General features: G+C 40.0%; 1 protein-coding gene across 1 annotated transcript in view; it reads right to left on the bottom strand.

The window, feature by feature from the left end:
• Positions 1 to 20,040: 20,040 nt before the first annotated feature.
• The window catches only part of LOC126473590 (troponin C-like), a 60,181-nt gene continuing 57,297 nt past the window's right edge, over positions 20,041 to 22,924 (bottom strand). The window contains exon 6 of the mRNA XM_050100737.1: positions 20,041 to 20,238. Within this exon, the coding sequence (XP_049956694.1) occupies positions 20,210 to 20,238 (29 nt within the window). The 3' untranslated portion in view covers positions 20,041 to 20,209. The remainder of the gene's footprint in view (positions 20,239 to 22,924) is intronic.

Below are 22,924 nucleotides of genomic sequence, written 5' to 3'. Positions count from 1 at the left end.
ATTAATGAGAAGGTATTGAATTGAAAGGGAGAAAAGAAATTTATGACACAACTTAACAGTAAGAATCAGTGAACACGATAAAATTTGAGGCCTGTAGGGTTAGCTGTAATTTCATAATAGTCAAGGAAGAGACTGCGATTATAATGATAATAATGAACACGCCCTTTTTACTCACTTTATCTTGTCGCAAATAACAATTCAGTTATTGCAAATATTTTACTTTCTTACGAATTTCGGGCGTAGCACATAAACAGAACAACTGTCAGTAAGATTATAAATGTCATCAAAGTACTAGCTCAACTTATTGATGACTTTAAAAATTAACACTTTTTAAAGATTTGATCCTATTGTTTATACACTTGTTATGATACTGTTTTTGTTAATAATTTGTCCATCGACTTTTCATGCGAGTTTGCAGCCCCATTACAACCATGCTTTATGGCGGAAAGCAGTGATATGTAATTTCTGTGACGGTGGTAGCACCAATATTGAGATTAAAATGAGGTGACACAATACTGTAAAGTCCCTCTATATGGTATGTAAACTCACTCTTCAATGTATTTCAGTACGTTTGCAGTCAATATCATCAGTAAGTTGTGCTTGTTTTTTAATTGCGCTTATGATATTATTAGCAGATGTTCTGACGATCGGCTATGCCCGAAACGCGTAAACAAATAAAATTTTTAGCAAAAAGGGAACAGTTCTTATTAGCAAGCAAGTAAAGCGGTGAAAAAGATGTACTGAATATCTACAAATAGTCGATATGGTGATGGAGGGAAGGCCTGAGTACCTTGGTATATATCTGTGGCATTGCCGGGATAAGTTGAACACTTTAACCGTTCACAATACACGGATAAACGTAAGTCTTGGGGCCTGTTCTGATGCACAAAGTACTGCTGTGTTACAGAAAGCCGCCATTGCCTAGACTGCTGCTGACTGGAGCTACTCGACAAGGGGGCAAGACCTGGCCAGAGCTACAGCCGGGCGGTCTCTTATCCACATGATCCGTGCCACAGACGGCGCCTCAGCCTGGGGGGCGTGGCACTCGTGCAGCCAGAGGCTGAGCCACCGCTGTCGGACAACATCAGAACCTCTAGTGCAGTGGGGCCTAACCTGAGTTTTATCACCCTCCTGACAGATAAAATGTAATTTTCTGAAGGATAAAAACAAAGCCTGAGTTCTGTTTTGATCACGAAACTACGTTATTTTTAAAAGATCATTACAATTTTTTGCTATTTCGAAAGAGTGTAATACAGATTACACAAGATAGTAATAATTACATGTTGCAACGGTGTGGTGGGCGTTGCAGCGTGTGAAATAAATGTGTGGACATCTTCCTCACTTAGTCCACCCAACACATACACACTTTCCACTCCTCACCATGCATCTATGACAGTAAAATTGAGACATATATATCACATACGTTTAAAATATTCTGCAATCAATTGAATTGCAAATAATAAGAATAGTGCAGACATTTTAGCTTGGTTGATTTTGGATAGCGTGCATCGTGAGGGTGAAGCAAACGTCATTAGGGAGAGGACTGGAGCGGAGGAAGCACGTCGACGTCTTCTCTGAGAATAAGTTCTAGGCTGCAATTAGCTTGTTTCATCATCCGATAAAGGTCGTCAGATACAGGTGGTGCCAAATGTCTCATCAGATGGAGGCTTAATAAAACACCTATAAAAACAAAATACAATTTATGTTTCATCATTTTAAAAATTATTCAGAGAAAATTATGTTTCATTCTAAAATATAGTTAGCACTAATCTTGATGGCGGTGAGGGTGGAGGGGGAATTGCTGCCTAATATCTGTTGAACTCATGATTAATGGTCTAACGAGGGGTGGTCACGACGTTGGGGGTCGAGATTTACTTCAGAGTTTGTACACCTTTAGCAGGCCGTTAAAACAACATAATGTGCAAGTAGTAAGGTGAAGAGGAGTTTTACCCCGTCTATTATATGGCTTATGTATCTGTGCGTAGGTGCCGGACGTTAAGAGCTCCTGGTGGTGAAGTGATTAGCGTTCAAGGTTTGTAAGACGATCGTTATGAGGCGACGGTTCGACTCCTACCAATAATTAATTTTTAATCTATTTTTTCATCACTGGTCATATTATTTAATTTATATGACATTTGAGAGGTAATATAACGAGAAAAAAACCACGTATATTTGCATGAAGTTTAAGTTTGTTTCCCGTATCCATATGACAAATACCATCCTGCAACGTTGATGTCGAGAGCACGCCCGACGGGTAATTGTACATTACTTTTGTGGTCTGGAACATTGTGACTTACAATCTTACTGATTGTGAATAACGCCATTCGCATCATTATTTATCGAGATTTGACTTGGGCTTCCCAAGCCTGTCCCTCATCCTTGAAAATTTAATCACAAATAGTAAATAGTCAAATAACGTATGAAATTCACTACTACTTCATGAAAATGCACTTGATTTCTTTTTCATTATATTGCCTCTCAAATGTGATATAAGTTAAATACTGTGACCACCGATCAAAATATATAAATTCATAATTAAGTTTGAGCGGGACTTCAACCGTCGCCTCGTCTATGATCCTCTTGCAACGCGCGAACGTTAATCTCTTTATTACAACGATTTCTTACGACTGGCGCCTTCGCACATATACATCAGTTACATAGTAGACGCGTGAAAGCTCTCTCGCGATTTTCTCGGAATTGCCAGAGTAGTGCATCTTACTATTTGCACATTATGTTGCTTTAATGGCCTACTAAAGGTGTACAAAGTTTGGCATAAATCAGTGATCCCACTGTTGTGGCCTCCCATCGTAAGAAGGATTGGGACCACTGCCCTAGTGCCAACCTCTAAACAGCACGGATGTAAGTCGCAGTAGCTATGCAGAGGTGATAGACTAGCACGGTGAGCTAAATCAAATCAGTCCTCGGCCTGAAGACCACAACCAGGGTTATCTGACCGTCAGAACATGGCTCTGCTGAAACATCGGGTTCCGCTCCGTAGGAATGGTCCGAGTAAAGACGAGATGTGTCCTCCGTCGCCCCCCATCCCTCCCGGCTCAGGCCGCCGCCGCGGGGTCGCGCCTTCCGCCTGCTGTCTGTCTGTCTGTCTGCATTCTCCCCTCTCCTCTTCTCTTGTGTGTCTCTCTTGCAGGCGCGGAGTAGCGCGAGCACGAGTAGCTTTAGGAGCATCACTCAGGTACGGTACCCTACTCCCTACTCCCCGCTCCCCGCTGTCCGCGCTCTGTTGCTCTTGTGCGCATCTGCTTTCCGCACGACTACACGCACACGACCGGCGCCCGCTCTGCATCCGAACCACCCACGACCTGTCCCACCTAACATATTTTAGGGACGAACAATCACCTGCTACTCAGGAAGATGTCCGTGTCTACTACATGTGCCACCCTAAGGCGTGGTGCAAACTGCACGTGTACCACATTCCCTCTTTCCTCTCTGTTCACTGATGGCGAGTTGGAAGGACGACTGTCAATCCGCTCCCCTCTAAGCGTGAAGTTAAGGAATAACACGAACGGGGGGTCAGGTAAAGGTATAGGAGTCCACACAGTCGTTTTAACATACAGTATGTTACAAAACAATACTGGCAAACTTGGAGAGATTGTAGAGGGTGCCGAGGAACAAAGTGCGGATAGAACCTGTGTCTGGAACCGTCATCCAATGACGCTATAGAGCATCGAAGTTATAGACGTCGGCGCCTCCTCCCCTTCGGCGGGAAATGTGACTTTGCACGTTGATAGACCACAGGCACAACGTCTCACAATGCTGTTTGTTATTCAGAGATCGCGACTGATTTCCACGATCACCAGTGGAGAAGAAGGAGCGAACTGCTGCCTAGACAGGCCTTGTCTCGTCTGTATGCAATGTTCTCTTGTCTCGGTGGATGACGTTTTCGGACACGGGAATCCTCTAAAATCTCCTATAATTTTTGGCACACAGGAGAAAAATAAACTGCGAATGGAAATCAGTGCCTGAAACAGTCATCAGGTGAGACAACAGAGCATCGTGTTCATAAAAGACCAGGCCTGTCTACGCCCAGCTAGCCCCATCTCCTTTGCTGGTGATCGTAGCAACTAGTCACAATCACCGAATGGGAAACAACACTGCCCGTCAGCGTACAAAGTCACATTTGCTGCCGAAGGGTGCCCTAGTACAGGTGCTGACGCTTATAACTTTGACGTTCTGCAGTGCCATTGGATGACGTTATCGGACACGGATTCCCATCCACAATTTCTTCCTCAAAACACCCTCTGTAAGTCATCGAAGTTTGTTGGTACCGCTTTGTAACACAGTGTATTTTATTTCCCATAGTCGACATTTTTGTTCTCCATTGACTGGACTACTACGCCACCGGCTTGGTCGGCTATTTCGTAAACATCATTAATTTAAATTTTCCCATGAGGGTGATCACAGGAAAAGACTTTTGTAAACGTTGCGCAGAAACTATTAAGTTTACAAATCGATCGAAACCGAACCTTTTACATCCAGAGTATTTTCATAGTAAGAAAGGCAGAAAAAACAAATCGATTTAATCGTTGATCTAATGCTGTTAAAATTCACAAAACTCTCAGGTAAAATTTACACACATGTCAGTTTTACAATTTGTAAGTGGCACGACTAAGCTGGTAGCGCAGTAATACAGTCAATGGGGACAAAAAAATATCGAATTTGTGAAATAATTTGTGTATTCGCAAATTTTTATTGAGTGTCGGGAGGGGGTACCATCAATGACATACTACAAATCCTGATCCGGGGGATGGGGGAGGTGGGGTGGGGGTGGGGGTGTTGGCAGACACGTTTATTATTAATTTTTTTTAACTCCAAAACCACGGTTTCTAGTGAAAACATATCTCACTACAAAATTAAACTACATTCAATTTCCGACAGAAAAGATTAGATTTGTTTTTTCTGTAGGACCAATAGTTCACATGAGAGTAAAATAATACTTAAAATCTCATTCATATCATGTACGCTGTAGCTTAGATGGTTTCTGTAGGCAAATTTCAGGTAGTTTCTTGACACAATAGACCTCGGTAGTCTTATATCAAACTGTCTGTCTTGACTTCCACTACACCACCTGAGTACATTGCAAACAGTTGTAGTTGACTCGTACATCCTGTATATTATACATTAAAAACTGTGGGCGAAATCCTCCATATCCAGACGATGCCACAATTTTAACAGAGAAAGAAAATGATTTGCAAAAATGAATTAGTCAAATAGCCAAAGACAGCAATATGACTATATCCACAAAGAAAACCAGAACAGCAGCTTATATGGATAGGGTTCCACAACAAGTAAAATGGTGATGAGTAACACTATAGTAGAACAGATCAGGCAAATTAATTTCTCTGCTTTTTCCTAACTGTCCTTGAGTATTATGAAATGTAATATGCTGTGAGCAAATAGACGAAACAATACGATATGTTGTCCTCACCGCTACTGATCAGTAACTAGATACATTCACAACCTCCAAATAAAATAAATCAAGGTATCCATAGAGAATGATTTTAAGTGAAAATGTCAGTATTTATGGGGAAGCCAAGTGCAAGACTGAAAGATGAAGATGGTTGCTCCAAAACTCTCATTTAACCAATTCATGATACTCTGGTGCGCTTCACAAGTTGAATATAAAGCAAATGCACAGTAGACCTGCACCAGTAACCACCAGTCAATGTACTTTGTAACAGCCCAGAAATGCTCAGTACTCCTTTTTCACCTTTGTTTCACGCAAAAGTGTTAAAAATTGAGATCGGATGTCCAGCGCGATTCAAGGACGATAGATCTTCTTCGCACAACCATGTCCTGTAATAGAAAAATTCAGTTCATGTATTTAAATCGCGACATCGTTTCGAGCAGAGTGTTGGATCAAGTAAGTAGTAATTTATTAAGCACTGGCATCTAGTTTCGAGCTTGTGCTCATTTTCAAGTGGGCAGATGGATGCAGATAACATTATTCTGGAAGCACGTAGGAAAATAATCACGTTCGAGGCACAGTAACACATGACAACGTAGTCAGTGGACAGAACCTCGAAATAAGCATCTACAAACCAAGCAAACACAACTGTATTCAGACTAGCCGTGTGTGCTTACAACTATGCGGCTTGCAACGGGTATAGGTGCAGATACTTTTCTATGTGGTACCGTAATATGTACAGACATCAATGTGTTGCTTGTTCTTTCTCTGTGTCGAACAGTCTTCTCACAAACACGTCGAAAACTTTACGACCATACGTTTTTTACATGACTGTAGCTGTAGTACTAAGTTGACTACCCTTTCAGTATGAACACGCGTCCATACTTCAACACCCGATCTGCTGCCCAGAGGAAATAAGCAATAATGGCTTGCTCTTGCCACATCTACTTGGAGGTACTAACCAAACTAAAAACATACGAGTTGTAACCGTTATAATTATTAGCCTTTACATTACGTAAATACTGATGTTATGTTATTCGATACATCATCCTCAGTCGCGAATATACCATTTACACCTTTATGCAAAAGACTATACTTATAAACACACATGGCTGTTAAACGTACAAAAACTTGTGTATGCGTGGTTTGTGGGTACTTAGCCCGAGGTTGTGTCCTCTGAAGACCTTCCAATGCGTTACTGTGCATAGCATGTGATTTCCTGGTATGTGCTTACTAGGACAATGTGGATACATACATCTGTGGGGTTAGAAGTGAGCCCACACTTGAAACTAGCTGCTAGTGCTTAACGAAAAAACTTTTTAATACTAATAGCCCAATGGAAATCGTGTCGGTCTTCCTCTCCTTCTTGCTCTTCTTTTGTACTTCATGTAGTAGGCTTTTGCCTCTTTAGTGGCGTTCTTCTGCCTACCAGATAATAATTTGTATCTGACGTTGTAAGTTAGCTTGCCACTTCTCATTCTGTCTCGATGTTCATTCCATTTTCTTCTGTTGTTTCAATACTGTTTCTTACGTTAAATACCGGTATGTTTAGTTCCTTCCTAACTTTGCAGTTTCTTGATCTGTCTACTCTGGTACCGCCTTTTACAGTCCTAACGAATTTCATTTCAGCCGCTTTGATCTTACTTCTTGTCATTTATAAAAGTACCACCGACTGGTCTATGGTACAAGTGTACACGACAAGCACATTCAGTTGGAATTTAGATGCTTCATTTTAGTGTGGATCCCAGTAAATTTCCCACCACACCTCACACAGAATGACGGTCTACTTATATACTTGTTCAGAACTTCACACCACATGGTCATTTTGTCACTGTGAATGGGATATTCCTCAATGCATTTAGGGTTTTTACCTTAACAGTAGCAGAAGTTCTGATTGCTAAAATGACCAGATAACTGAAAAATGAACTTTGCCGCTCATGATGAGAAACAAGTCATCATTCATTATTTAAGCATCTGTTTTTAAGAAATATACGCGAAGGCAGGGTTTTCACGAGCTGGCCGACATGTAGTACTAGTCCCCACGTCGTATCTAACTCGCTTAATGTCTTCTAATGTTTTGAGTGACCAAGGGCGAGATTATGATTATTGTTTTAAGGCGAATTTGTTTCTCTGAAATTTTGCATCTGCAATTCACACTGAGTTGTAGCTCAACAATCAGCATTTTAAAATGTTTTTCAACTAATGTCAGCTGCTTACACAACTATAGCTCCATTGCGTATGAAAGTGCACTGATAGGCAACAATGTGTCTCTATGAAACAAAGAAAATTTTATGTAAGCAGGGTTTTTGATGGTCACTTCATAGGTTTTAGAAGACGAATGTGAGAAAACTATAACACATACAGAAAATAGTTGCATAACAGTGGATAGAACATCTCTCCTTTCAACTCACATTGCATTCCAGGTGCTCCATGAAGGCGCCGCTTGTGACGTGCAATTCACTAAAGCTACTGATACGAATTGTCCGGGATGGCGCTTTAGAACTCTGCTGATAGCGTTGTGTGTCTGATGACATTAATTATTTCACCGCAGCAAGACCGAGCGGACGATTTGTGCACGTGTTCTGACACCCCACCCGGGAGGGCGCAGAAAACACTGCGCAGAAGCAAACGCGTTTCTGCCATTGTGCGCATGGCGCCAGAGAGGAACACTTCGCACGTCTATTTTTATGTTGGAGAGTGTGCGACTACGTGAGGGTTGTTGTTTTCGCTTAGTTCCTTTCGTATAGTGAGTGATTTGCAAATGAAAGTGATTTTAGTATGTGCAAGTAATATCAGATTGTGCTGGCCTTGCTCCAGTTTTCACAATCACAGCACTATAGGACCTGAAGTAATGCTTCATGCTTTCTCTTAAGATACAACCTGCAAACGATTGTCGAAATACTGTGAAAACGACGCTGTGAATGTTGAAAATGCTAGACTATGCTCCCGTCATTTCCAAGAAACTGTATTTTAGAGACTTGTGTTCGGAATTGCTGAACTTTACCGCGAAATCGAGTGCCGAAGAACGATGCATTTCAATCTTGCAAGTTCTTAGCGCCAGTAATAGCACACTACGTGCAACAGAGGAGCAACGTTTCAACACACGTTAGGTCCATAGAAGTAGTATAGAGACTTCGGAAAAGTTTTCATTACAGAAGAAGAGTGGCGATAAACGTACATTTACTCACGAAGTAAGATGAAACATTTTTACAGAATTCCTTAGTGACATTACTGACAAATGAAACTCCCCATGACATCCTCCCTCAGATTTAGTGGTAGGGTGACCAGTGGACAGCACGTCAAAATCTGGAGACAGAGCACACATGAAAACAGGAAGAACGTGCACTGAACTTATGATGAATACAAAATGAAAATTAGCGTTATATGGATCTTGTTTACTCTTTAAGACTATTATTAGAGCTACCTTAGGAATTAGCATGCTCATTTTGAAAGTGTACTTGGACAGAAAACAGCAAAAACAGACTTTACTTCGCTCTTTTTTTGCTTGTTTCGATTCCAAACATGGTTGATTTTTTAAAATCAGCAGTGTCTGTTTAAAAGCAGGACAAGTTATAGAATGTACCAGTAACATTCTAGCAGCAGCAGAACAGCAATTTACATGTCATTATTTTAGAATAATGTAAAACTTACCATTAACACATATCATAAATGCTAGGCCAATATCTTATAGTACGGTACTGTTCTTAAGGCATAGGTTGCACGTTAGTGACGTCACAGCGCTAGCCAATAACAGCACGGAACGCTTACCGCCCAACCTTATTTGGAGACCTTGCAGACACCAGTGTCCCCTGGAGTAACTAAGCTACGGCTGTAACCAATGACACGTGTCATTTTCTCTGTATGCGTTGTAATTTTCGTGCATTCGTTCTCTGAAACCCTGGAGATAGTTCAGAATAACACTGTATTTGAGTTATTATTATTAATTGAGTGCGACCGGATCTGTTTTACACATCTGTTTCAGTCAGTTAAACGCAGTTCTTTGATAGGACTGTTGATATTTTTAAAAATATCGTGTACCCGATACATCGATATTTTTAAAAATATCGCAATCGCACTTGAAATATCGAAAAGAAACTGATATATCGATGTATCGCAGGAAAGGTCGACGTAACGGCAAGAAAAAAAAAAAAAAGAATTATCGCCTGCAGATTGTAAAATATACTTGCAGTTTTAGAGTTGTATGTTCAAGAACTGATTTATTATTAGGTATCCTGTACAACGAGAAGTTAGCAGCCAGCTTATCCCCCTTAGAGCAAGAAATGAAAGGAAAACGACGCACGTTGAGGCTTGGCAATAGCCACCCTGCGAACATTGGTAACTGCATGTCAGTGGCACAATGAAAGGTGTCCAATCAGTTCATCGTTGGCTTTCGTCACGTATCGGATTTGTCTGGAACACCTCATGTCGACGTCCCTTCTTTTCATTTCTGGAAAGGCCAGTGAAATAGCAGTTGTAAGGCCAAAATTGCGTGATGAAGTTAAACGTTGCAGTTTCTGTTGGAAGTGCCGAGCGCCCATTACGTCAGCATTTCTCCTCACACGTCTCCGCTCACTGCAAAGATCAGTCGTGTCATTCAGATTTTTGTTCACCAGTTTCAGCAACTATTTCTGCAGAATTCCGATATGAAGAAGCAGCACATTAGCTGTGTTAAAAATTGTTTTTTAACGCAACTGGTGTGCTAATTCTTCACATCGGAAATATTATTATTCCATTCACACAGCAACCCCCCCCCCCCCCCCCCCCCCACAATTCAATCGGAGTGCTGCTTCTTTGTTCACCTATACTTGCTTCACACAGCCAAAAAGAGAGATTGGACTTGATGAAAGCTCAAAAACTATTAAGACTTTATCACATAGTGAAAGTAAAATTACGTTCTTCCATAATTTCAAAACAACGATTTCAAACACCGAAAATTTCGAAGAAAATATAAAATAAAAATACAGGCACTCGATTTTGCCTTTTCGATACCGATATGTCGGTGAATCTGTTATCACCAATATACATCGATGTTTTTGACCAAAATATCGATATATCCATATTTTATCAGCAGCCCTAATCTTTGCCCTACTTTCAGTGACCTTAATTTACTGACGCTGATTTCTAATAGTCCCTTATTTTACTATTCCTCCAGCTGGTCAGTAGAGGTCACCGATTGTGTGGTACCGCGAGGTTAACTAGTGCAATTCTGCTCCTGAGAATTTGAAATTGCAGAAAACTCCTAAAACTGCAAATGCAAATAAGCACACTGTTTGACGGCGTCTCTGCCTTGTGAGTTGCCCGTTGCACGGTAAGACGAGTTGCCCCTCCAGATGCAGAGCAGGTGATGCAGGCCTTCTCTTTTGTCAGACATGATCAGCCAATCACTGCATGCAGTGGCTCGGGTAGCGGCGTAGCTCGCCGGAGCGCCTCGTAGTCAGCTAAGCGCCACTGCAACTGCGCCACACCCGACACTTTTGTGCTTCGGCACGTATCTCTTGTTTGTTTTTTTAATCTTACTCTTCTTTTGAATATCACATTTTCTTCTCACATTAGTTTGCTGGAACAGAGCGATTTTCTTTCTATACCAGCAGTTCGGCAGAAAAATCATTAGTTTAGATATAGATCATAGCTGACTTAGTAACATAGAGTTTATGGAATGTTGACTGCATATGGTGACATGATACTTACGTATATTTATATTATTTTGATTTTGCGGCTCTTGGCTAGTTTCATAGAGATTCGTACATATGCTCGTTGCAGAATTAACACTTGCTCATGAATTGATTTCTGTTTCATATTGTACTCGTTGATCTAATGTATTTATGCGGAAATATGGCCAATCGGGAAGCATTGCCATATTTTTGAGATCTGGCTGTTCATGATAACCATAAATACAGAGAGACATTAGTATTAAGAATGACAAAGTAGTGCATCCATTTACTGAACTAGTTGAACCGTGTTTATGTTGTTTGCATCTTGGCCAGTAGCAATAACTCTTGTCTGGTCGAAAAATCATCAGGATTGTCTCACTGGACATGAAACTCGATTTTTTCCTTGTTGTAACCCTCTTAAACTGGTAGCCAAATGTTGTCAGACAGACTTAAAGAATCTTTGCAGTTCTAAGTCTGCAGTCAGAATGTAACCTCACCCTAATTCGATAAGTACTGTTAATACTTGCTGAACATCAAACCGGTGACTCATTTTTAACGTACAGTGAGACAGTTCTCAACTGTTTTTTTTTCAGTTTTTTATTCACAGATGTCACCGTGCAACCAAGCAGACACATCATTTGGAGCAACTGTTACTACAGTCTGTTGTATGAAGGACGAATTAAAGTTTAATTAATGTGTTATTTTGAATTTCAGCGAAGTCCAGTTTCGAAAGAAACAGGTTTGATGAACTTTCTTCAAAATTGTTATTTCTGAAATTATACCACATATTCAAGAACTATCGCGAATTTTTAAGAGAAAGAAGACAATAATAATTCGCGAATTATTTAATAAAATATCAAAGAGCTTTGAGCATCCTTTCGACGACAATATCCACTTCTCTTCACGTGCTGAAACGATTTTGTTTACAGTGGAACTTCACTTCGTTCACGGACACTACAGGTAAGTGAAATATTTGTCTGATTTGAAAGTATGAATGCTTTCGTATAATTTAGAAGCATGCATGCATATACACCGCAACAATAGAACCTTTCATTTCATCGCGTAACAATCAGCGCGTGATGAGAAGTGGATAGTCAAGCGAAGTGTTTTTTTATGGCTGACTTTAAAATTCCAAATTTCTATCCACAGTGCAGAACAACTGTTGTAATTTTGTTAGCTGCTATGAAGTTGGAAGAGGTAAGAATAAATATGGAAGATATTCTCTCTCATATTCTCTCTTTTAGAATTATAGAGCGGTAAGAGGATGACAAATATTTTTTATTGCTTATTCGTTGCTGCTTTAAGTACATGTTCTCTTCAAAATGCATCAGTTTCTAATGGTGCAGGGCATATATGTTATTCAGTAGCGTTAAAGAGATTCAAGAATTTAAGTCAAAGGCATTCTTCAACTCGTGGAACAGTCATTTGTTTATTGCAAAGAGCGTGTAGTTTTCCAATGGATGCGTGCGGCTCCGTTATCCACGCAGAAGTAACATACACGATGAACGAAGTGCTACGCGTCTATATTCCAGATGGGTTCACAGTCACGTGAGTAGCTTCACACTTTTTGATTTTCATCATGTGTTCTTTTTTAATTTATTCGAAGTGCAAATTGATAATTTCAGAGAGCAGGCATTGACTTAACTGATTTTGTACCATTCTGCTGCCCAGATTGTATGCTGTGAGATTAGTTATACCAACTACTTCTTATTGATTTATTCGAGGAAAATATTGAGGAAGAACGAGGGTTTGCAGACTGATCTCACCAAAACAGTGATATCGTCTGCTGAGTGTTTCTAAAACATATTCTTTGTTATTTCATGAAGTCCATATTAGCGTTTTAAGCATGATATAAGGACGGCCAATTTTAACAGAGGTTAAATCGTTAAAACGTTAATCAAATTCTGAAGTTACAAATGTATTTTGTGAAGAATTTTATTACGTGTATTTTATTCAAATCGTGATGATTACAAACTAAGGTAAATTAGTATTTTATTTTTCTTAGTTAAACGCCCTAGTGCACTAAGAACATAAAAGAGATGATGAATCGTCCGTGATAGTGTATCAGCATAAATTGGGCTTCCTTTCGTTTCGTCTTTAAAAAGTGATAAAATTAAATTATGGAAGATAACGGCTACGTTTTTTTTAAAGATAGCTCTCTTACGTTTATTTGATTTCCCTGTACCGAATAACAGACTTTCCATAAGTATCGAACGTCTTTCATTCATTCAGATAGACGGTACGAAATGAAAAATGATGCCTTGCAGTTTGTATGACATTGGTATGACAATTGCTTCACACACGTTGTTTTGTGGATGCCATTTAATTGTAATTCTGCTATTTAGATTGCGATGATTGTCGTAGTACTCAGTTTCATTGGGTATACATCGATAATGTTGTCCTCGCGGATATATTTAACGTGAAACATACGACGCCAGCGAAAGTTCCGGGCATGAGTCGTTATCTTGAATTAGAATAACGTAGTGGCTGCAGCTTATGTGTTTACAGGACAGTGACAATAACAACTGTGATCCAGGTATATTCAAAATAAGTAAAGTTAGATTTCTGACACATTCATACGTTATGTAGAAACTTCTTTTCCGCAACCTATTGGGGGAGAAACTAACAGCTTAAAGTAAAAGGTTTTTGTATTTTGGCGTCTGTAGGGCGGAACGTTGTGTGCGAACGATATCCTGGAGGCTCGCAGCTATACGAAGAGTTAAAATTGCATCGCATTTCCGTCTTCTTTTTCAAGAAAATCTTTCCCAGAATTCACATAAATGGTCATCGTCCTAGCCAAACATCAATTAGTATTCGGAAAATGTTACCAGCGTACCTGTAAGCCGTCTTTACCAAGATGAAAAATGTGTAATTACCCACAACAATCAATCTTCCTCAGAATTTTTTTCATTTTGCACATTTCAACGATGTATTTTGCCCTTTCGCTCATCTCCTTTAGGGTTTAAATTTTGTACCTGTTGATGCAATGTTAGGTTCCAGCATAAATAAGTATCTGCATGTTATTTTCGCAAATAATGACTTTATTGGAGAATATTGACTATTATGTGATACAGAATGTAACGTAAAACAGTACCAGCCACAATTTGGTTTTGGATCGAAGTACTGATAAAGCACCGTTAACGATTTCAAATCCATACATTCATCGCCAGACGGCTTTCATTGTTCTACAAAAAAGTATCACACATTGATTTACAGGTGAGCAGCCCCCGGATAAACAGAAATAAGAGTTTCCAATGATGTTTCGCTATAAGCATGCTAGAATGCAAATTACGTGAAATGATCGCCTGGGACCTATATTATTTTCACAGTCTTTCTCCAGCAAATAACAACATTCACGTTGATCTTTATATGTGCGAAGTCACTCAGTGGTCTTCACTTTCATTCTTGTTAAGTGGCCACACACAGTTTATCGAGACACGTCAAACGATTTAACTGATCAGAACTATTCCCGAAATTACATAGAAGAAGAATTTAAAGCAATCAATCATTCTTACTCCGCATATTACTTTCTTGGACTTCACGTTGTATTAAATGGAAACAAATCCAAAGTAGATACAAGGTATAAGAGTGTTAAGGATACTAGATACTGCGATTTTTGGCTGTAATATACGACTGCTTTTAACACAACTTACTCAAAACATGTAGTGCGTCTTAAAGAGCTTTTGCTTTCTTTCTCCGTGAGGTTCGTTTCTTTTAGGAATTATGTGAAACTAAGTGCGAAATTGCTTAGGTTATTAAGATACTGTAGAGCGAGCGTACGTTAACGGGAAACATACGAAACTTCACTGCCGCAGCTCCCGGGGTCATGTTGCGTTTGCGCGTAACGGCGAACCACCATACCTTCCCCTTTCAATGTTCAACTGTCAAACAGTTTGTGTTCAACTGTCAGTCACTTTCTTCTTCTGGATTAGGTATAGGACAACTCACGGGTAAATCAACGTACCAAATCTTGTTACAGAAACATCCAAGCTATCTGACGATAAATGTGTGGTAGATTTCCGCTACGGATACGGGAGGATGTAGCAGTAAGTTGGCCGACACGCTTGTGGGTAGATAACACTTCATTACAAGAGGACACATACAAGTCGTCTACACAGTACAATGGTCGAACCTAGCCTGTCTTTGATCTCAAGTCCCACGGATATCCACTTCGGAGCTGCGAGGGGTTTGGTCTGTACATCTACATCTATATCTACAGTCATACTCAGCAAATCACAGCAAATTCCAGTCTCGAACAGCGCGTGGAAGAAAACGAACACCTACATTTTTCTGTGCGAGTTCTGATTTCCCTTACTTTATTACTCTTATTATAATTGTTGTTGTTGTTGTTGTTGTTGTTGTTGTTGTTGTTTCTCCTTATGCAGATCGGGGTCAATAAAATATTTTCTCTTTCGGAAGAGAAAGTTGTTGATCGGAATTTCGTGAGAAGTTCCGCCTTCCCTACAATATTTTCTATGCGTTGTTTGCAGTTTAAATTTTTCGTAATTGCAATTCTTAAGTACGTACATGAATTTACAGGCTTTAGATTTGACTGATTTATAGCGAAATCGACGTTAACTGATTCCTTTTGGCCCTCATATGGATGACCTCACACTTTTCACTATTTGATCAATTGCCAATATCTGCGCCATACAGATATCTGTTCTAAATCGTTTTACAATTTGTTTTGATGTTTGATGACTTTACCAGACGATAAACAACAGCATCATCTGTAGACAACCGAAGACGGCTATGACACTACCCTGGGGAACGCCAGATATCACGTCTGTTTTACTCGATACCTTCCCGTCAGTTACTACGAACTGAGATCTTTCTGACGGTAGAATCACGTAACTGAGACGAGATTCCATAAGCACGCAATATGACTACACGCCGCTTGTAAAGAAATCTGGAAATCTAGAAATAGGGAATTAATTTGAAATCCCTTGTGAATAGCACTCAGCACTGGGTGCGAGTAAAGAGCTAGTTGTGTTTCACAAGAACGATGTTTTCTAAATCCGTTTTAACTGTGTGTTATCTTCGAGGTAATCCATAATGTTCGAACTCAATATATATTCCAAAATCCTGCTGCATATCGACGATAATGATATGGGCCTGTAATTTAGTGGATTACTCCTACTTCTTTTCTTGAGTATTAGTGTGATCTGTGAAACTTTCCAGTCTTCGGGAACGTATCTTTCGAAGAGCGAGCAGTTGTTCATGATTGCTAAGTATGGAACTATTGCATCGGCATACTCTGAAAGGGACCTAATTGGTATAGACTCTGGAGCCGAAGACTTGCTTTTCTTAAGAGATTCTAGTTGCTCTACTAGCCCGAGCATATCTACTTCTAAGTTACTCATGTTGGCATCTGTTCTTGATTCGAATTCTGAAATATTTACTACGTTTTACTTGGTGAAGGAATTTCGGAAAGCTGTGTTTAGTAACTGCTTTAGCAGCACTGTAATCGATAGTGTCTCAATTGTTATCACGCAGAGAAGGCATCGATTGTTTCTTGCCGCTGGAATACTTGACATATGAGCAGATTCTCTTTGGATTTTCTACCAGGTTCCGAGGCAAGGTTCCGTTGTGGAAACTATTAGAAGCATCGCACATTGACGTACGCGCTAAATTACGAGCTTCTGTAAAAAATACCCAATATTGGAGATTTTGCGTTCGTTTAAATATGGTACGGTTTTTTTGTTTTTTTCTGCATCAGTGTTCTGATCCATTTTGGATACCAAGGTAGTTTTATTAATTTATTTGCTATAAATTTCTCGGCTACTGTCGATACTTTTTTTTAATTCAAGCCACATTTGGTCTACACTTCCCGGTAAATTGTTAATACGGGAGGAGTGGAGATTGTGTCTCAGGAAGATGTAAAGTGAATCCTTAACTGCCATTTGTACAGGTGATTTTTCATTTACTTTTGGAGGATTTGAGAATTACAATATCAATCTCGCTACGACAACCTGTGCTAACCAATCCCTGTATCCGTTTGGATGTTCGTTAATAGCTCAGGATTGTTTGTTTCTAGAAGTTCAAGTGTGTTTCCACAACCATTTACTGTTCGAGTGGGCTCATGAACTAATTGCTCGAAATAATTTTCAGAGAATGCGTTTAGCACAATTTCTGACGATTTCTTATGCGTGCCTCCGGATTTAAACATGTATTATCTTGTCTCCGATATCGATAGAGCTGTTGACTCCGCAAATGTAAAATTAGGCACGCACTACATTCGTACTGTCGCTTTTTGTGGGAAGCGCGTTGAATACATTACTTTGTCTACGATTCATCGTTTAACAAATTTTTCTCGGTAATTCTTGAGCAAAATATTGTGATTCAAAAGGCTGAGATACAACTTATTGTTATTCAGTACACACTCATTTCAGTACCGATAAAAAAGTCAGCATTCGAAGGGATTTCCGGTCCAGTATCACTACCATGTCCTCTTGGAACCATGAATTACGTGATACGACACAATGGTGACCGGTGAACAGAAATTTATTGAAGGAATATCATTTACTGTTCGTTCAAACCACGTTGATCGTCATTAAATGAGAATGCATTTTACTCTCAAAACTTATTTTTTTTTCATATTGCATTAAATGACCAGTCCATTTCCGTGGCTGAGCGATGACCACGTCAAACTGCTGTGCGGAGGACCAAAGTTCGATTTCAGCTACTGCCAGGGATTTATTGACGGTAGGAGGCCCGGAACGGGGTGCACTCAGCGTCGTCACGCCATTTGAGGAAATTCTTGCATGAGAAACAGCGAGCCGAATCTCAAGGAAGTTGACAATGACTGGGAGGTCGTCGTGCTGACTCCATGCCGTCCGTACCGCATCCGAATGGCGGGGAATGACACGCTCTGTGGGCATCGCGTGGTCCTCTGCGCCGTAAGGCGGAGTCGCCAAGACTCCATTATCGGTCATGCAAGCATATCACAGAATCATTAGTAATATTATTAAAAGATTATCACTGTGTGTCAGATTTTGCAGTAACATTCCTCTGTAATCATTCGTTTAGAACAGGGGCTCCCGAACCTTTCCTCTGACGGAACACTCTTAGAATCCTGGTATTACGATAGAACTTCTTGTTCATTTTGAAGGTGAATAAAACTTTTAAAAATGGGTAAAACTTGTGTTATTCCTCGAGTACTTCAATTTTATATCGTAACAAATAACACAGAAATCATTATAAAGATAAAAATAATGACTATCGTAAAAATGCAAAAAAAGTTTTTGTGGATCACTTATTCACTTGCCGCGAAACACCGGTGTTCCGCAGAATACAGATTGTGAAACCCTAATTTAGAGACTAACATTCTTCAACACTTTCCCTCTCTCACTCCATTGGTGCTCTCTGTCAGTAAAACGTACTATCTGTCATATATGAGAACAAGTGTGGCAGTTGTTAAAACACCTTAAGTTCGTATTTCTTATTAACCGTAATACAGCAACCGAGCGAGGTGACATAACGGTTAAGACACTGGACTCACATTTGGGAGCAGTGGAGTTCGAATCCAGACTAACAATACTGTTTTAGTTTTCCTTTAGTTTTCATAAAAAATTAACAAATGAGGAGGTATACGAAGTGCATTGGCCATTGCGAATGTGAGCAACCTTCGGCTGCATAATGAATGACGACATTGAAAATCTTTGCCAGATCTGGATTCAAGCCTGAATTTCCCTCTTGACCGGGTTCGAGTCCCTGATCGACACCGATTTTCAGTGTCGTCATTCCATTATATAGCCGAAGGTTGTCTGCATTCTCAGCTCGAATACATTTCACATATTTCGTAATAGCTGTAGTCGCCGCAGTACCTGTTCCTTGGGACATACTTGCACTGCAACATTGTATGTAATGCCTCTGAAAAACACACGTCCGATTTATTCCTCCATCCGAAATGGTACTATATCCACCCTCATGTTCAGCCTCTAGTTATTTCGTTATCGTCAAAGCGTTGAACCATAATCTTCTCTTCTTTTCTCCTTAACGTAGCGGGCAGAGCATCTTCCTTTACTAAGTTTCATTACTTCATCGGTATTAATTCGGGGTAAATTGGTGGAATTATTTTAGTCGTTTACGCAACATACCTTGTTTATTTTGCGACTGGTAAAATTTTGGTTTAGAATCTTCTGTAGAATTCAATGAAAAATTTACTCTGCCAGGCCTAAAACATTTCGTAACCATATTTATGAATGAATGAAAGCGGCGTTTTTCCACTTCTGCTGTAATTTTGTTATTGTTGCACAACCAGTGTATTACCACTATGAAACGGGTACGCAGCGGTTTGAATGCAAATTGGCTGAGATATATTTAACTAGGAAAAAGGTGTCATAATTATAAAAATTCTAAAATTTTCCTTTTCTGTACGTCGGATAGTTTTGTTTTGGAAATAGCTGTTGTTTATGGTTTGACAAATAGCTGATGCACTTTAGGCGGGAGTATATAAAGATATAAAGTTTGAAAGAATGGAAGTGAGGACACTTAGCAATTGCAAAGAATTTTTTGTGTATACTTAAGGCTATGGCCAAAGAGAAAAACATGCCTATAAAAATAAAATTATTAAAAACATATGGGGCAACAAAATGTGAAATTAGCAGATTTAAAAATTTCCCTTTTCTTTGATTTCTGTCAACATTCTCAACATGACTTGCACATTTTTAATAGTGAGAACTTTATATCGACACCGTCATTGTTGTATTAGTCTATTACGTTAGCTTACTGTGAAATAATAATTCGTGTCTATAGACATACTTCAACGCAGAATAAAGAATTAAGACATGCGACAAAAAAGGGCACCAATAGTGTTGAGTAAAAGTATTAGTACGTTTCTTTGATCCAAAGAATCCCCGATGACAATAATTCTAATATGTACGTACTCAGTTTTAAACAGTGGATAAGAAGAACATTCTTCTTGTATCTGGAAAAGAATCTTATTCAGATTAAACAGATAACAAGAGAATAAGAAGCGCTTTATTTGTAGATGATGTATACAGCAACTGAAAGGTATGCACTGACTGCAAATTGTATTCAGTTCATTTGATGTAACAGATGATGATGGATGGAGCTACGCCCAGATCATGAAATGGCGCACTTGTGGCAGCGGTGTTTGGTTGTTCAGCGTTCAGTCTCCGGTCATCATCTCCATGAACTCTGAAACACAGAAAATATCTGGGTCACGACATGTGTTCATTGCAGTTAACCTAACTTTGCAACCTCCCTGTACAGAGGGTGTACACAATTTACGATCATTGTTTCCAGCATGATAACTTTGACGTTACTCCATCTACCTTTGAAACATACTAACTGCAGGTCACACTCGATCGGATAGCTCACGTCACCTGCAAGTCGTTAGCTTTACGCCCTACACACGTAACAAATTACACTTACAGGTGCACAGACCATCATATTTTTGGTCTTGAGCGTATTACTTTCGGATGAAATTATGTAAAGATGCCATTACCTGTTCTGACCAAGATTTTCGAAAAGTATGCGTTGGTAATAACGCATATACCAGAACCGGAAATTCTCCCCGAAATACTCCAAATTGGACTTACTTGGCCCAACTACCATTTCGTCTGGTGTTTAGATTTAAAGACTCTTTCCTACTCTTAGCTTACAGTTCAGCAGAATTCGGAGGGCCCGCGACACATTAGGGATAGAGACGGAAAAGTGTACAGTTAAGTAATATTGTGTAAATGGAGGCCTACTGAAGAATAAAACAGTTCGCTTGTACTCATCATTTGACTGGCTGATGGATAAGCCACGACACAGTTAGGAGCAGCCTTAGTTTTATTGTCATAATTACCGATCTGGTAAACGGAAAGGAACACTTTTTCTTCTTAAGTGTCGATTTTACTCCGAAACGAACAATATGACAAAATGCATTAGCGAGTTACTTAGTAGTGTTGTTACCAATTTTCTTAGCCCCGTAAAACTGTGTCTACAGTACTGCCGCTGACGAATAAAACGTTTTTCGAACACTCAAGAACTTCTAAAAGGCTGAGTTGCTATTTGCTGAAGGAGCACGTCTGGATATGGTAACTGACGTATTGTAGTGATAACACTTAAATCATCTGACGCAACTGAGGTAGTGTCTGTCGTGGTCAACACCACGTCTTAAAGGAAACGGTTTTTGGTCTCTGATTCGCTCACACAGGGACTGCAAGTAGGTGAAATATATCATTCCACAAGGTGAAAACGACTGTGGATGTTGTTGGGGGAAGGGAAAAAACTGACTATTGATTACGTAGAATATCCATTTTCATGGGTTTTTCGACTTGATTTTTAGATTCCAGTTTCTGTTGGAAGAAAACATCATTGTCTTATCTCAAACTTTGCGTTGGCTCCGCTGGTATGTTCTCGCATCTCGCTACATAGTATCCGCAGCTGTTTCGCCCGAATGCGGATATTTTCGAAAGTCGATTTCTCATTCCGTTCGAAAATGCTCATCTTGTTGACAGGGTGCGTATCCATGACATGACCTAGTTTCGCGGTGAAAGGCGAAATTGTTTCGAGTTTTCGTGACAGATGGCTGACTTCGGTCTTAAGATAATTTGTTTCTGGTCAGGGAGAGGGATTTTTTTTTGGGGGGGGGGGGTGTAGGCTACGGGCCCTTTCTTCCTTCTGGGTATGTACGATATAGATGTCACTCATGTCCCATCGCTCATTCGTCTTTTTTCGCGTACGAAAGAAGTGGTTTGTAGTAGCATCGAAACATGAGGAGGTGAAACACCAGCAGTACACCGAAAAAAATAAACATCGCGATTGAAGGACCAAACTAATTTTAAGGCAGCTTAATCGAGCAGTTCGCTGTTGGCTGAGAAGTGGTAGATTTGGATCCAGGAGGTACAGTTGATGATTCTGTCTGATATGACGGGTCTAATTTGCGACGAGTATTTAGAAACAGTAAATACGAAAGTATTCTGCGAGAACTTGTAATTTGTTGCTATTTCAAAATGAGTCCTGGCTTGCCGAAATCTAAATTGGTTGGATCACTTGAATATCAGTTTTTTCCCACACAGTGCAATATCCCGGAGCACAGAGCGACAGGAATGTTGTATGCGGGATGACGAGAAAGTTCCTCGGACGCATCAGCGTTTGTGTACGGTGGGATGGACCGAAATGGAATCCATCTTTGGAGTGCCCCCTTTCTTTTGTGAGAAACGGTGGACGCATTCTCTACAGGAACATCCCCGGACGTTTTATCTCGCATCCTGGCAGAGGGTTCCGGAAAGAGCGGACGCTACTGCAACGTCATCTCGCGAAGTGTTGTCGCCGCCCAAGCGTGAAAGGCTGTCGACATACCATACGAGCAGAGACTGCGGTGGTGTGACTATGAAGCCACTATGAGTAAGAGAAACTAGGGGACGATAATAGACGTCATTATTTACATCGCAGCTTGTAATATTTTTAAAAATTATCGTTCACAATGAGGAGCGGAATGTTAGTACAGTTTCGACAAGCTGAATGGGTAAATTAGTCTTGGCTCAGCATCGTAGCCAACACCCAAATCTCCAGATGTCAGACACTCAGATCCGTACCAAACGTTATATGTCGAGAGAGTATGAACCAAAACACCGTTTTAGTTAGTTTTATATGCTGTTGTCCAGTTGAACATGCGTGAACGGTAATTAAAAGTATCACCGAAGTTACGTCGCACAGGAAAAGCTTATCTGTGAAGGAAAAGTTTATCTGTGAGTAACTGTATCACAGGTCTCGCATTCGGTCGTCGTAACAAAGGTGCTACGTTCACATCCCACTGATGACAAGTTTTTTTTATTATTATTGTTTACGCGTGAAGCTGTTGTATGGGTGATAATTTTCCTGACATGTAGAA

Source organism: Schistocerca serialis, chromosome 4 (genome assembly GCF_023864345.2).
Source record: "Schistocerca serialis cubense isolate TAMUIC-IGC-003099 chromosome 4, iqSchSeri2.2, whole genome shotgun sequence".
NCBI lineage: Eukaryota > Metazoa > Arthropoda > Insecta > Orthoptera > Acrididae > Schistocerca > Schistocerca serialis.
The sequence above is the reverse complement of the archived record's forward strand: the minus strand, read 5'-3'. Positions and strand labels throughout refer to the sequence as shown.